We start from the raw sequence: 15,825 nt of genomic DNA, 5'->3' as shown, positions 1-15,825 counted from the left end.
CTACTATGGCAGGACATAGACTGCCTCCTGCAGTTAGGAGCCATAGAACCAGTACCTCAACATCTGCGAGGCTAGGGGTTCTACTCTTGGTACTTCGTAATACCCAAAAGGGAGGTTGGAGACCCATCCTGGACCTAAGAACTCTCAACAAGTTTGTCAAAACTCAGACATTCAAGATGGTCACACTATTGACAATCATTCCATCACTGGAACACGGAGACTGGTTTTCAGCCCTCAACTCACAAGATGGCTATTTTCACATCTCAATACTACTGGCTCTCAGATGTTTCCTCAGGTTCACTCTGGGAAACAACCATTACCAATACAGAGTCCTTCCCTTCGAACTTTCATCGACCCCGAGAGTACAGTATTTTCCAAAGTTCTCAGTGGTGGTCACCCATTTAAGATCTCAAGGGATGATGATCTATCCTTACCTAGACGATTGTCTCCTCAGAGTCTGGTTGCTTCAGGAGGCTCATGGAGCCACTGGAGAGACAATAACCTTGTTCAAAGATCTGGGACTACAAATCAACTCGCAGAAGTCAACCCTTATGCCAGTGCAATACCTGGAATTTAGAGGGGTCGACCTAGACGCACTACAAGCCAAAGCCTTCCTACCTCAGGATAGATTTCACTCCCTGGTATCTCTTATAGACACGACTCAATACAGCCCTCAAGTGCCAGCCAGAACCTGCCTCCAGCTTCTGGGGCATATGGCTGCCGGCATGGCGGTGATTCCTCACGCCAGACTTCACGTGATGCCTACAGCTGTGGTTCAGCTCAGTTTACAGACTGAACAGGGACAGTCTGGCCAAACCCCGTAACTACCCACCAGGGTCAAAAACTCCCTGGACTGGTGATAAGACCCAACCAATGCATGCAAAGGGATCCTCTCCCTACAGGGGCCACCTTTGTCGCTCCTTACCACGGACACATCCCTCCTAGGATGAGGCGCACATTTAAACAGTCTCACAGCACAAGGCAAATGGTCACCGGCAGAGAGCTCCCTTCATATCAATCTCCTCAAACTGAGAGCGGTCAGGAACGCCTGTACCAATTTCCTCCTGCTGATAGCAGGCTCACATATAAAGATCCAGACGGACAACATAGCCTGCATGGATTACATAGATCTCCAAGGAGGAGCCTGATCACCTCTCTATGCGCAGAGGCGATGAAACTGTGGAATTGGTGCATCTCTCACAAGCTCACCTGGTCCACAGCTTACCTCCCTGGCACGCAAAATACGATAGCATACAAACTCAGTTGCACATTCCTGCACGACCATGAGTGGGAGATGCACCCATCAGTACTTCAGGGCTTGTTCACACGGCGGGGAACACTGTCCACTGATCTGTTTGCCACTTACCAGAACAAGAAGTGTCCACAATACTGTTCCAGGGTGGTGATTGGACAGCGATCTCTAGGCAATGCTCTCCTCTTTCCATGGGACAAGGACCTTCTTTATACCTTCCCTCTGTTTCCTCTTCTGCTGAAGGTCCTGCTCAAGATAAAGAGGATAGGCCTCACATGATTCTGATCACCCCTACCTGGCCGAGACAGACCTGATACCCTTACCTAATGCAGCTTGTGATGTGCGCTGATCTCCCTTTTGACCATCCCACACCTCCTCACACAGGACAAAGGGCGCACCATGCATCCCAACTTGGGGATCCTCTGACTCAAAGTATGGCCCTTAGGTTCCAACTCCTAGAAAGCTCATGCTCAAAGGAAGCTCAGGAGCTCCTACTACACAGTAGAAAGTCCTCCACACAATGCACTTACTTGCAGAAGTGGTCCAGGTTCCAGATTTGGTGCATGTCCCAGCAATTCTGTCTAGAGTGGACAACTCTTCCGCATATTCTGAAATATGCCATGACCCTTAAAAAATCAGGACTATCTCTGAGCTCTCTGAGTCCACCTCTGTATTTCACCATTCCATAGAGGGGTACTCAGTAATTTTGCACCTAACCATAAAAAGGTTCCTGAAAGGAATAACAAACCTCTTCCCTCAGCCTAGACTTCCCTCCCCCACTTGGGACCTAAATCTAGTATAAAAGGGCTGACTAGGCCCTCGTTTGAACCCATGGCCACCTGTTCGCTAACTTATCTGTTGATGAAAACGGTCTTTCTAGTCGCAATTACCTGTGCTAGAAGAATAGGGGAGATAGCAGCTTCAATGACACATCCTCCGTACATGGTATTCTTCCCAGACAAGGTCACACTTAGGCCACATGTTCCTGCCTAAAGTGACCTCCTCATTCCACATGAACCAGTCTATTCACCTTCCCACCTTCTACCCCAAGCCTCACTGGGAAATTAGGAAGGCCATACTACATACCCTGGACATTAGGAGAGCCCTTGCATTCTACCTCGATAGGACAGAAGCCTTCAGGTAATCCCCTAGATTGTTTCTGTCTATGCCAGAAAGGTCAGTGATATCAGCCCAATAACTTTCTAAGTGGGTCTTGAATTGTGTTAGCAAGTACTACCAGATTTGTTACATGACCCCTCTGGACTCGATCTGTACATACTCCACAAGATCGGTCTCTTCATCTGTTGCCTTCTTAAAGCATGTCCCCATCTGGGAGATCTGCAGAGTGGCGACTTGTGCTTCAGTCCATACCTTCGCAGAACGTTATGCGACCACTGAGGACTCTGCCTCTGATACCATATTTGGCTCCACTGTTCTTTCTTCTGTGACCAATCCGACTCTGAAGTCCCAGCCCTCCAGAGGAACACCCACAGGGACACTACTCGAAGAAGAAGTTACTCACCCTGTTCAGTAACGATGGTTCTTCAAGATGTTCTCCACTATCCGCCCTCCTCCCATCTACTTTGGAGTTCTCATTATGACTCTGCAGTAGAGAAGGAACTGAGGAAGGTTAGCCCACATGCACTGGCTAGCCTCATGGCACAGCATGAGGAGAGACAGCGCGTGTGCGGGCCCAACAGACACTGCTACCAAAGTTCTCCAATCAGCAGCTCAGGGATGCAGACACGCCTGCAGTGGAGCACCCATAGGGACACACACATTGAAGAACCATTGTTACCACACAGGGTGAGTAACTTCTTATGTTAACACAGGTTTGTTTGTTTCATACAGGATATATAAACTATTCTTACTTGCTCCTCAGACTTGTCAGCACAGTATAAGTCAATTGGTTTCTCTGGTGGTATCACAGCAGAAGAGTGTCTTCAGAAGGGATTTGAATTCAGAAAACTTGGTGGCTCAGGAAGAACTTTCTGTTCATAGATGATGAGCTGTTCAAGGAAGGCACTGTGCTGTCTTCTCTGGAAAGCACTGGGTACATGGTGGGCACTTCCAGAAATAAATTTTGGTCTCCAGGTAACTGGTTTGAATTCTGGCAGATTGAAACTCACCTTCAGATGGCTGTTGAGGAATTTTAGTCCAATTTCTAGGGACAGGTGTCCAAAACCCACCATCATGCTAACTTGCTCTTTGGTTGCAGTCTTAACTGAGTGTCCACAGAGACTGAACTCCCCACAGTCATTGAAGTGGTCCCTCCAGGCCAGGGTGGAGGCACATTATGAAGGGACAGCTTGAGGAGGAAGCTTGCATTGTTGTTGTCCTTTCTGTTTGTGTTCTTATGAGAGACAGAGGACTTGAGTCTCCAGAGCTGTCAATTTGGCACCTTTCACTAGTCCCAAATTTATTTTGAAAACATGAAAAGAAAATGAAAACATGAAGAACATGTTTAACAGTTGCCTAGTTTTAGAATTATGATTTTTTTCCCTAAGAAGACAAAAGACTTGAGAGTGAGTGTGAAGGAATGTACTTTATGGGACAGGCTGGAACAGCCTGGAGTGTAATCAAGGAGGCCCTGCCTTGCACTAAGACTGGGCTATTTAAACAGGAACAGGAAGTTAAGTAGAGAACAGGAGAGTAGAAGCTAGGCAGGCTGCAGTGGCTGGTGTTTTTTTTAATCTGAGGCTCCAGGAGACTGGTTAAGCTAGACTCAGACTTTGTTTTGTGGATTTTTAAGTATGGGAGCTCTGATCTGCGGTCCTTAGATGAGGACCTTATGAACAGTTTATTGTAATTGTTGTCCTGAAACCTTATGAAAAGGGGACATGATATTTTGTTCATGCGTGCTGGCTTCTCCTTGCCCCAGGCTGTTAAAGCAAACCTAATGCTGTCCCATTTGGGGGAAATTAAAGTGGAGCACACCCACGACACCATACCAGTCTGCATGGGGGAATATAGAGACAGCCCATATCTTTACAGTGAGCAGATAAATTTCCTCAGTGACTCAGTAATCCCCATTTTTTCTTCTCTCTAGCTATTGCTGAACTTCTGCATCATGAGGTGTCACTAGATTTCTGTTTGAACACTGCTAAGCTGCTTCTGGAACATGAGAGGTACAGAACTTCAGCACCCCCTACTTGAGGGAGAACATACACTGCCTGGGATTCCCAGTATTCTTACAAAGTGATACCCAACAACAGGAGAGCTAAGTTGTAGAAATAGTGTGTCAGGGCATGATACAGTGTGAGTTGTGATGAAAGAGAGAGTTGCTACACCTTATCCTACATTGGCATAGTAGGTTGTCCCTGTGTAGCCAAGGCACAAATTAAGGCTTGGCAGCCCTGACTTTGGGAGCTGCTTCCTCCACTCTGTCCAAGCACAGCTCAGGATGAATGTTGAATCAGGGGTGCTATATTTATAGCTATTGCCTTTTATCTGGAGAGATGCTGTAGTTCAAGGCCTGTTTTAAGTTTCCATTACAAATTCCTGTTGTCAGGTCATCCGAGTTCAGGTAGTTTGGCAGTACTACTGTGCACTGAAGTGTGAGACGTTGGTTCAGAGCAACTTGTGCCAGTTGTTTCTCTGGCATGTGCGTTCAGGCACTGATGTGATGTGCTTGAGGCTCTGAGGAAGGAGATTATACTTTTTTGGGCCCCAGTCATGAAGTTGTGTTGGCATGTATTTTGCCTATCTTTCAACAGTTAGATAAGAAAATGTCTGAAGAGGAACAAAGGGAGATTTCTGGCAGCCAGCAGGAAAGCTACGATGGACCAACAAAAGCTATTTTGAGGGTGTCTCCTCCAGGATTCTCCCATTTACTCCATGGACACTGTGACCACAGATACAGTTCTCTTGAGGGTGTTAAAAAGGGCTCCCTTCTGTGGGGTTTGAACATGTTATCCCATAGTGCTTCTATGACCTGCCAGCAAAGGATTGAGCATAATGCCAAACTCTTGTCCCCTATGTGATAATACATTTCCAGACTCTCTTAAACAAGGGCTTACACCCTTGAAATACTATTCTTGGGGCCTGCAGTTCTGGAAACAAACCCATAGAAGAGGTTAGGTTATAAGCAATATGTCTGTGAACAGGGAAGTCCCATTTCTACACTGCTGTCCTCTGTTTCTCCCTCTGTGTTTATGCAGTATACATATCTTGGAATCACATAGGTTATCGAGGATAGAATTTTAGCCTTAATGCTGGATTTATTTCCTTTTGGAAGGGTTAACCAGACTTTGAATGTTTCTTAAATGTAGATGTTTATGGACTATGGACTGACATGTTACAGGGCTGTCCTGGAGCCAAATGAGCATTTACTGGTTAGGGCACTAGTTCCCAGTCTGCTTTGTTGACCGCAAGGGATCCACAGAGCCTTTGAGAGTCAGGAATTGAGGGTGGCTCATAGAAGCGGTGGAGCATCTTTCTGCTATGAACTGGTCCTCAGAATGAAAAAGCTGGAGAATCACTGGGTTAAACCATCTAGATTCTTTTATGTGAAAAGCAATCTAAGTGAAAAACAGATTTTATGAGATGTATATATTGGGCAGAATGGGAAGTCAACAGCTCCTTCTGCACAACTCTATTAAAAATGCATCTCTGTGAATAGGGAATTGGTTGGTTTTGATTTTCTGAAGTCCATCTCTGGGCGGTTTGCGTCCTCACCTGACCTCGGAAAAATCATCTTACTCCACATCGAGTTTCTGTTACAAAGGATGAAGGAGCCGCTTGCCAAGCAAAAAATTGAAGATGTCATTACAGGTCAGTGTCCAACTTCTGCTGTCCTTTGCTGATGACAGGGCTTAATTGACTTAAGTAATTGATTTACCACTTCTCTCTCCTTAACTCCTCCTCTCCTCCTTCCTTTATATCTTTTTCTTACTCTTTGTCATGTATTGTATATAGTAAGTTGCAGGGCTGCTACTAGCAGGTCATGCTCCTGTACCAGATTTGGACTGGCCAGAGCTTCCTTCTCAGAGAGATGCAGACCTGATGTGTTCACTGTAAGATCCTTTAATGTTATGCCAGGTATGGCTGAGTTTAGCTTAAATAAAGTATGTTACACACAGTGCCACCTAGTGGCTGAACTGTACAATACAGATTAGCATTCTATTACATGTCTCCCTTTAAATTCTACATTTCTACCATTTACAAAATGTACACTATCACGGTATCTTTGAAGTTCAATATGGATCGGTCCGTTACATGTCTATGAATTATGCTGGTTCTTAATTACATGATTTGAAAGCATAACAGCTTAGTCATCTGGCTGTCCATTAGTCATCTTCTTGTTCTTCATTCGTCAGCTCTGTTAGTTTTGCTTTCTGAGGAACAAACTGTAGATGTCGATGGTTTCTGTTGATCTCTCTACTGTAGTCTTGATCACAAATGATCTGGATGCTGAATTATTTTTTCTTTATGACAGCTGGAGTTGTCCATCCTTTTTCTCCATCCAATTTGAGATGAACATGATCAGAATTGTCCCTTGGGTACGGCGAATGGGGGGACCGCTCTGGGCCCCATGCTTTGGGGGCCCCATGGGCCAGCGCGGTCGGTCCCGGAAGTGATGGATGCATGACTTCTGCCCCAGGGCTCACCACCTCCCCTCCAGGGATGGCCCTGAAGACGTTCAATATGTTCTAGACCCAGCAGTTCTCTAACTGAGTGTTGTCTGTTGGAAAAATGATCATAAGTTCTTTTTTCCTTTTTATCTGATTTGGCTACTCTCTTTGTGGCTAGTCACTTTGGAGATATGATTCTTTTCCAAAGTTGGAATAGTAGTTCTGAATTGCCTTCCTATCAGGAGTTGTGTTGGAGTATATCTAGTAACTGCTATTGGCGTTCATCTGTAATTGAGAAGAGCAAGGAGTGGCTCTTCCTACTGTTGGATTTTCTTGGCTGTCTTTACAGCTCTCTCAGCTTCTCCATTTGCTTTTGGTGATTTTGGCTGCTAGTAATATGATCAAAATCATATTTTGTTTGGAATGACTACAATTCTGCTGCAGTGAATTGTGCTCTGTTGTCCATCATTAGTTATTCTGGAATACCAAAGTAAGCAAAAGTGCACTTCAACTTCTTGATAACACTGCAACATGTTTGTTTTTTCAAGTTCATTAATTCTATGTACCTGGAAAAATAGTCCACTACGATGTAATGATGTCCTCTGAATTTGTGTAAATCTTAAGCTAGTCTTTTCCAAGGTCTGTCTGGTAGAGGTGTTTGTACATGGTATGGTTCAGCATTGTCTTTTAAGTTTAATTGTACTGGATCTCCTTTCAAAAGTCCAATATAATCAAATCCTCCGTTGAGTTCTTCCACCTTTCTCATTAGGCCCATCATGGCTGCCATGCCGGAGCTGAGAAGGTTGTTGGTCTTTGATCCTTTCATCACATGCACTCTGAATGCAAAGCTTTTGTCTTTGTAAGTTGTTTCTGTGGTTAAATGACCCATACAGTTCAGAGTACAGTCACTCCTCGCTTCCCATTGTAGTTATGGGAACCCCAGCGGGGAAAGGAGCAGAATGCCAGCAGCTCCTCTGGCGGCTGTACCACCCCCTGCCCTGTCCCCCCAGCCCTGTCCTCCAGCGGGGCTGCTGCTGTACAGATGGAGGAGACGCAGCTCCGTGGAAGGGCAGGGAGCAGGGCTGGGGGTGGTACAGTTGCACCAGAGGAGCTGCCGGCGTGGGGCCCACGGCTCCTCCTGTGTCTTTCCAGTATGCCGTATCAGCTATAAATACCTTGCTGGTACGGCGTACTGGAGCATACTGCCGTACTTGCATTACTGTGTGTGTGTGTGTGTGTGTGTGTGTGTGTGTACACACACACACACACACACACACACACACACACACACACACACACACACACACACTAATGCAAGTACGGTGGTATGCTCCAGTACGCCGTACCAGCAAGGTATTTATAGCTGATACGGCATACTTTTGTATATATACATACACACCCTCCCCCAAAGATCTGCCCCACCACATCCCTGTTACTACAGAGTCTATTAACAAGTTTCTGTTTGGCAAAGGAACAGAGGGGCGGTTGGGGTGGCCCACTCTTTATGCCTTCAGCTCAATGTGTGAGGACACTCAGGGTGCAGACACTGCTGCAATGGACGTTGTAGTCCAAGAATCTGTTTGGCGTGCACTGGGCTCATGCGCACTAATAGTGGAACGCATCTTGAAGAACAAGAATTACTGTACGGTAGGTAATAGTTTCTTCTTTATTTAAGACCTTGTAATTGCTTAATTTCAATCACTTCTCAGGTCACTATACAGGAAAACAGCTGTCACCTGAAACACTGAACCGGCTGCACATCATTCTGTGGGACAGAGCTGCCAAGAGCTATGAGGTTTGGGAACAAAGAGGGTCTTTGTTCTTTGCTTTAAAAAAAAAAAAAGAAGGATCACTGTTCTAGGGTGATACTTGCCATTTAAGAGAGAGCTAGTGCACCTGTGATTCACCAGCTCACACCAACTGGGTTTTACAGGAGGGCACTTGTAAATGGAAGAAACCTGGTGAGTCAAGGGGAACCTGAGAGACAGGAAAGGGGGGTAGGTCAGAGCTGCCTGGGAGAGACAGTTATCAGAGAGCAGAATGCTCTGCAGGCGCTGTCTGAGAAGGAGGAGCAACTGGGTAGGTGTGATGGGATTCCCGAATGCAACCTGGACTGTGGGACTGCTGAGTCCTCTGTCCCACCAACCTGGCGTATCATTCACACTGTGATGCTGTTGGCAGCACTTACACAGACATCCACAGGCACTGCACTTACACAGACATCCACAGGCACTGGCATGCCCAACTGAGTTATATGAATGCTTCGCTCAGCCATTCATGAACCAACAATAGAGAGGCTCCAGCCAGTTCTCCCCAGCTCCCCAGCCTTGCACCCCAGAATTGTACTGTCTTGCGCTCGTCAGAAGCCTGACCAGTGTAAGTTCATTACCCAATCCGCCCCTCCCTCAATGTGGAGAAGACATGCACTAGCCTTTGTAAACTGAGCTTAGATTTTCCAAGCACATCAACAAAAACACACTGCTTTAGGTAAAATATAAAACAGATTTATTAACTACAGAAAGATAAATTTTAAGTGATTATAAGTAGAAAGTGTAGAGATCAAAGTTGGTACATAAGAAATAAAAGTAAATTCACAATTTGAGTTCTATAAACTAAACAGGATTTGAATCAAGCCATGTCTCACCCTGATACAGTAACTCCTCACTTAACGTCCTCCCGTTTAACGTTGTTTCGAAGTTACGTCTCTGCTCTATTAGGGAACATGCTCATTTAAAGTTGTACAATGCTCCCTTGCAATGCTGTTTGGCGGTGCTTAGGACTTTCTGGGAGGGGAAGGGAGGAGCGGGGACGCTGCATGCTCCGGAGAGGAGGTGGAGTGGGAATGGGAAGAGGTGGGCCTGGAGTATCCCCCGGCAAAGTTGGCACCTGTTCTTCTGGGGGGAAGCTGCCGCTGCTGCTGTGCAAGGTACTTCCTAGCGTCCTTGCCTGCAGCAGGCTGTGCCTGTGTGCGGTAAGCAAGGGGCACCTCCCAACACAGTACAGTATATAATGCTTTTTGTCTGTCCCCCAAAAATTTCCTTGGACCCTAACCCCCCACATTTACATTAACTCTTATGGGAAAATTGGATTCGTTTAACATTGTTTCACTTAAAGTTGCATTTTTCGGGAACATAATTACAACGTTAAGTGAGGAATTACTGTAGATGGTATAAACAGGTTACAGATCTTCAGTACACAGGCTGGAATTCTCCTCCAGGCTGGGACCACCCTCCCCAGTTCAAAGTCTTTGTCCTCTAGATGTGTTTCCAGGTTTTGAGTTGTAAGGGGAGTGAGGCGAAGTGATGATGTCACTTTCCCTCTTTATAGTTTTCTCCAGCCTGCTGGAAAGATCTATGCTTGTGACATGGGCAGAGGCGCTGACTTTCTAATGTGCCGGAGGGTGCACCTCCCCAGCTCCACCCACTTTACCCCTTCTCCCAAGGCCTCGCCCCCACCCTGCCTCTTAACTCCCCTGCCCTGCCTCTTTCTGCCCCTGATCCACCCCACCCATCCTGCCCCATTCCATGCCCTCCTCCGAGCATACCCCGTCCTTGCTCCTCCCTCCTTCCCCCCAGCACCTCCTGCACCTTGCAGAACAGCTGATCGCAGGCGCTGATCGGTGGGGCTGCCAGTGGGCAGGAGTCACTGGGGGCAGGGGAAGAGCTGATCGGGGGGGGGGGAGGGGGCTGCTGGTGGATGCTTAGAACCCACCATTTTTTTCCCCTGGAGTACCCACGGAGTTGGTGCCTCTGGATAGGGGCGGCTGTAACTTTTTGCTGCCCCAAGCACGGCAGGTAGGCTGCCTTTGGCGGCATGCCTGCGGGAGGTCCGCCGGTCCTGCGGCTTCCGTGTACCCGCCTCTGAATAGCCGCCGAATCCGTGGGATTGGCGGACCTCCTGCAGGCATGCCACCGAAGGCTGCCTGACTGCCGCCCTCGCAGGGACCGGCAGGGTGCCCCCCGCGGCTTGCCACCCCAGGCACGCACTTGGAGTGCTGGTGCCTGGAGCTGCCGCTGCCTATGGACATGGAGCGCACAGTAGGAGGCCGGAAGTGGGGCTCGTTTGCTGATTACCTGAGGTACAGAGCCAGTGGTGGGAGACTGAAAGGGGCTGAGAGCTGGGAGCCAGTGCAGGAGCTAATTTGCTGACCTTCCTGAACTGAAGAGCCAATGCCAGGAGGATAAAAATGGCTGAGTCACTGACCCATGTTGTGGGCAGAAGAGTCCTGAAACTAGTCACAGGTGGATATCCTGGAGAGTGGGTGGCCGTGGAACAAGGGCAGAAAGGAACTGGGAACCAAGTATTGGTGGACTCATGGGTGTCAAGCTTAGAATCATAGGGTTAGAAGGGACCGCAAGGGTCATCTAATCTAACCCGCTGCCAAGATGCAGGATTTGTTGTGTCTAAACCATCCAAGACAGATGGCTCCAGCCTCCTTTTGAAAACCTCCAGAGAAGGAGCTTCCACAACCTCCCTTGAAAAATCCCTGTACATTTTTATGTTTTATTTTGGAAACTGGGAAAACAGTTTTATCATGAGGGTCTGTGGATTATTGCATGTGTATTTGAATAATTTATGCCCAGAGGTGGGATTTTAAGTGGACACTGGGAGACACTATATTCTTTTCATGGCTAGATTGAGGGGAACTTGAAGCAGGTGTGCCTGTCATGGCACATCCTGCCATAGGAGAGAGTTCCTGGGTGGGGCCACTGTCTTAAAGTCACTTTTCTTGGCTAGTTTGCTGTGGCTGTTCCTAGTTGGAAAGTAAGTTATGCTAAGATCCCTGATCCAGGCAGAGAATATGTTTTTCTTTATTTCCAAGCAGTTAGGTGCTCTACAGCACATCAGAAATTTGAGAATAATCTTGTTTCTAGGGTTTTAGAATAGGAACATAGTTATTGCCAGAATGGATCAGCCCACAGGTCCATCTAGCTTAGTATCATATCTCCAATAATTATCAGCACCAGATACTTGAGAGGAAGGTGCGAGAAATCCTATTGTAGCACATGTGGGGTAATCTGCCTCCCATGAAGGTCTCTTCCTGATCCCTAATAGTTAAAGATTCATTAAAACCCTGAAGTGTGACGTTTTATATCCATACATAAATTTGTTATCATTAACTATTGTAGCTATGGATACTTGCCTATATAAATGTCAAATCCCACTCTGAGTTTTGCTAAATTCTTGGCCTCAGTGACATTTTGTGGCAGTTTGTTCCACAATCTAATTACACATTGTGTGAAGAAATCTTTTATCAGTTTTGAATTTGCCACCTTTAATTGAATGTTCCCTCGTTCTTTTTATTATGGGACAGGAAGAACAGAAGGCCCCAATCTCCCTTCCTTAGACCTGTCATTATTTCATATACATTTATGATGTCCCCTGTTATTCATGTCCTTTCTGAGTTAAACAATCTCATTACTTCTTGGAGTAATGGTCTCTATGTATATTCTACACGTGGGGGTATGCCTGCCCACCATGTCCCTGAGTCTAGAAATTCTTCAAAGCAGTGTCTGTTGGCCCTCACACACGGAGTAGCTCTCCTTGTGCTCCCAACAAAGGGTTTAATAGACAGTGCAGGTTGACACCTCTTTAGTTTCTTCTTATTGCTGCATGGACTAAGTCAGAATCATGTCCTCCTCCACTCCATTGTATAACCTGCAAAGAAAAAAAATGTAACTAATTATATATCTTAGCTTAGTAGTTAGTTAGTAGTGAAAGTTTATAGTTAGCATAGAGTATTTCTTTCCCTCTAGTTGGGAAACCACTCCTTGGCTCCAGAACTATGCCCAGAGTCCCGGGATTCAAGAATTGCATCTCTTGCCCTTGCTCCTTCTCCATCAGTGATAAACATCAATGGTGCCTGTACTGTCTGAATGAGGCACATGTATTGCTGCAAAGTGCAGTGTCAATCGTTCATTCCCACCCAGAACTTCAGAAGCCTGGGAGCTTCGCCTACAAAAACACCTGATAGAGAAGGCTATGAGGACCCTCTCTGATCTAGGCTAGGGAGACCCTCCCACCCTGGTACATCAGCCTCAATTGACCAGCAGTGCCTTTGCATGTGTTGTGGAGTGGAGCCTTCTACATTTAAGCCCAACAACTCCTCTTCTAGGGAACTCTCATGGGCAAATGTGCTTCCGCCCCGAGACTGCCCAGGTTGGGTGAGATGATGCTTACAGAACCTAAGGAATTGACTCTGCAGAAGACCATCAGATTGGAGGGAAAGGCATATAAAAGGAAAGATCTGCTGTTTCTGTTGGTCACCTCAGTACCAAAGCGTAAGGACAGATGTTGGCCAGTTCCATCTACAAGTGCTGGTCTGGATCTGTTGTTGGCACTGCCTTGTTCATCTAAAGACCGTCTGGCTGCTGCAGATGCACCAAGTCCTTCAGACTTGACTGCTGGAAGCCCTTGGACACCTGGGTTTACGGAGGCGTACATAATATTGGAGGATATATTCCTCCCTTATCTACAGTCTCCACTTCTTTCCAATCGTGCCCTCTTGAGGAATGTCCTAACTTCGGAGGAGCAGTCCATATCAATGTCCCAGGAGCAGTCCCATTTCCAGTCATCTGTCAGGAGTGCCATGGTACTGATCGCTCTGCCACTACTGATGGAATGGTTCTCTGACTTGGATGAGTCAGAGGAGATAGTTGCACCAGTATCTCCCCAGAGACACTTGAGCCCTGATGGTCAAGGGATTACACTAACTCTTTCTCCAGGTATGACCTCCCACACCCTGTTTCCCTTGGGATCCCCTGCAACCAATCGATTCCTTTTTCTGGCCTTATTGGGATAAGTGAGATCCTTATGGCAGGGGTCTGGGCCCTTCTCCTTCAGATCCATTGGTGTACGAGGAGAAGAACTGGAACCAGATCCACAGGTCCTGACAGATCCAATGAGTGCCTCTTCATTGTCCCTGGACAATGTGGTTACCCCTTCTTTGTCTTCTCTGCTGGATGACCACTGGCAGTACCAGGAGCTGTTACAAAGGGTTGCCAGTAACCTACAGATCCCATTAGAGGAGGTCCAGGATCTTCAACACCAGCTCCTGGCCATCTTACAACCACAGGGACTGATTAAGGAGGCCCTTCTGATCAATGAGGCCATACTAGAACTAGCCAGAGCGGTAAGGCACAGTCCAGCATCCTGTGCCCTACACCAAAAAAAGCTAAGAGTTAATACTTTGTTCCTGCCAAAGGAAATGAATTTTTATTTTCCCATCTTGTTCTGAACTTACAGATGGCTACAGAAAGAGCTCTGTCACACTATCAAAGGGCCACTGTGGCAGATAAAGGCTCTAAGAGACTGGACTTCCTGGGGAAGTAGGTCTTCTCTGCGGGCCTGAAATTTCATGTCACTGACTACCAAGCTTTGTTAGCTAAATACGACTTTAATAACTATTCCAGGCTTGCAGACTTCAGAGATAAGCTTCCCTTAAAGGACAGGACCCAATTTCAGTCCCTTTTAGATTAAGGGAAGCTCGTGGCAAAAGAAGCCCTGCAGGTTGCAGTGGACACTGCAGAAAACAGCTTCCAGAAATTTGGCCATTGGTTTAATTGTAGGGGGGACTCTTGGCTGCAATCGTTAGGGTTTCCTAGGGAGGCCCAAAACACCATCCAGGACCTCCTCTTTGACAAGTGCAACCTCTTTAATGAGAAAATGGACGAGTCCCTGCACTCACTAAAGGATTCAAGATTAACTCTGTACACACTGGGGATTTATACTCCAGCCCCCAGGAGGAAACATCAGAATCAGCCCAAGGCCACCTCATCCTCATGCACCTTTTTACCAGTGCCCAACTGCACCTCCACACAAGCGCCAGAGGAATCAGAAGCTTGCTTCTTGGCCCCCTATACTGCCACAGCCTCTACCTCTGTTAACTGCTGGCCATAAGCCATTTTTGACATATTGATCAAAACGTGTGTACCACCATTGACGCCACCCACCTCTTCCCCTGTCATCTTTGGGGCTGTCTTACACTCTTTGCCCATTACCAGAACAAGATTATCCATAAGGGATACTCCATAGAGTTCCTCTCCTTCCCACCTCACAAACCCCCTTCCTGGGCTCCCTTCGGGGACCACTCTCACAAGATAATTCTTCAACAGGCGGTGGAATCCCTTTTACATTGAGGAGCAATGGATTGCATCCCGCCTCATTACTGTGGGATGGGGTTCTACTCCCCAGATTTCCTAATCCTCCACAAAGACGGAGGGTGGAAACCCATCCTGGACCTTCAGCGACTCAACATCTATTCGAAAGCTGAAATTTTGGATGATTACGTTGGTATCAATAATCCCTTCTCTTCAGAAAGGGATGTGGTTTGCGGCTCTTAACATAAAGGATCCGTATTTCCATGTGGACCTTCACCCATTGCACTACATTTTACAGTTGGCCACAAACATTTCCAATTTCAGGCCCTCCCCTTTGGGCTCACTACAGCAACCAGTGTATTTACGAAGGTTTTCTTTGTGGTAGCATCCCAGATGAGCCACCCAGGGCTATACGGTGTTTCCATACCTAGACAATTAGCTCCTGGTAGGCTGGTCTCGTCAGAAGGTCAGGTCAGCAACAAGGTTTCTCATACAACTTTTAGCAGCCCCTGGCATTTGCATAAATGAAGACAAGTCCATAATATTACCAACAAAGGCAATAAACTTTATAGAGGCGATGTTGGACTCTGTTTCTCTGAGAGCACTGCTCCCCGCAGACAGATTTCATACAATAAGCAACATGATTTCATGCATTACCCGCAGACCGTGAGCTATAGTGCGCCAGTGTCTTTCACTGTTAGGCCACATGGCTGCATGCACCTACATGACGCAGTTTCCCAGACTCCACTTGTGGTGTCTGCAAGCTTGGCTCCATTTGATCTACCCACCGAACAGGACTACACTCTAAAATTCTCCCTGACATTGTTTGAGTTCCATATCAATCAACTGATCTACCTACTTGTATTTTTTCCAAAACTCCACACTTCCTCTGAATTCTGGA

General features: G+C 46.8%; 1 protein-coding gene across 5 annotated transcripts in view; it reads left to right on the top strand.

Moving 5' to 3' along the window:
• TEX11 (testis expressed 11) overlaps positions 1–15,825 on the top strand; it is a 110,318-nt gene that overhangs the window by 29,277 nt on the left and 65,216 nt on the right. For all 5 annotated transcript variants that reach the window (XM_065557384.1, XM_065557381.1, XM_065557380.1 and 2 more), the window contains 3 exons: positions 4,302–4,380; positions 5,874–6,025; positions 8,535–8,620. In XM_065557384.1, the coding sequence (XP_065413456.1) occupies positions 4,302–4,380; positions 5,874–6,025; positions 8,535–8,620 (317 nt within the window). The remainder of the gene's footprint in view (positions 1–4,301; positions 4,381–5,873; positions 6,026–8,534; positions 8,621–15,825) is intronic.

Source organism: Chrysemys picta, chromosome 9 (assembly GCF_011386835.1).
Source record: "Chrysemys picta bellii isolate R12L10 chromosome 9, ASM1138683v2, whole genome shotgun sequence".
In the NCBI taxonomy this organism is placed as follows: domain Eukaryota; kingdom Metazoa; phylum Chordata; order Testudines; family Emydidae; genus Chrysemys; species Chrysemys picta.
This window is presented reverse-complemented; position numbering and strand designations above follow the sequence as displayed.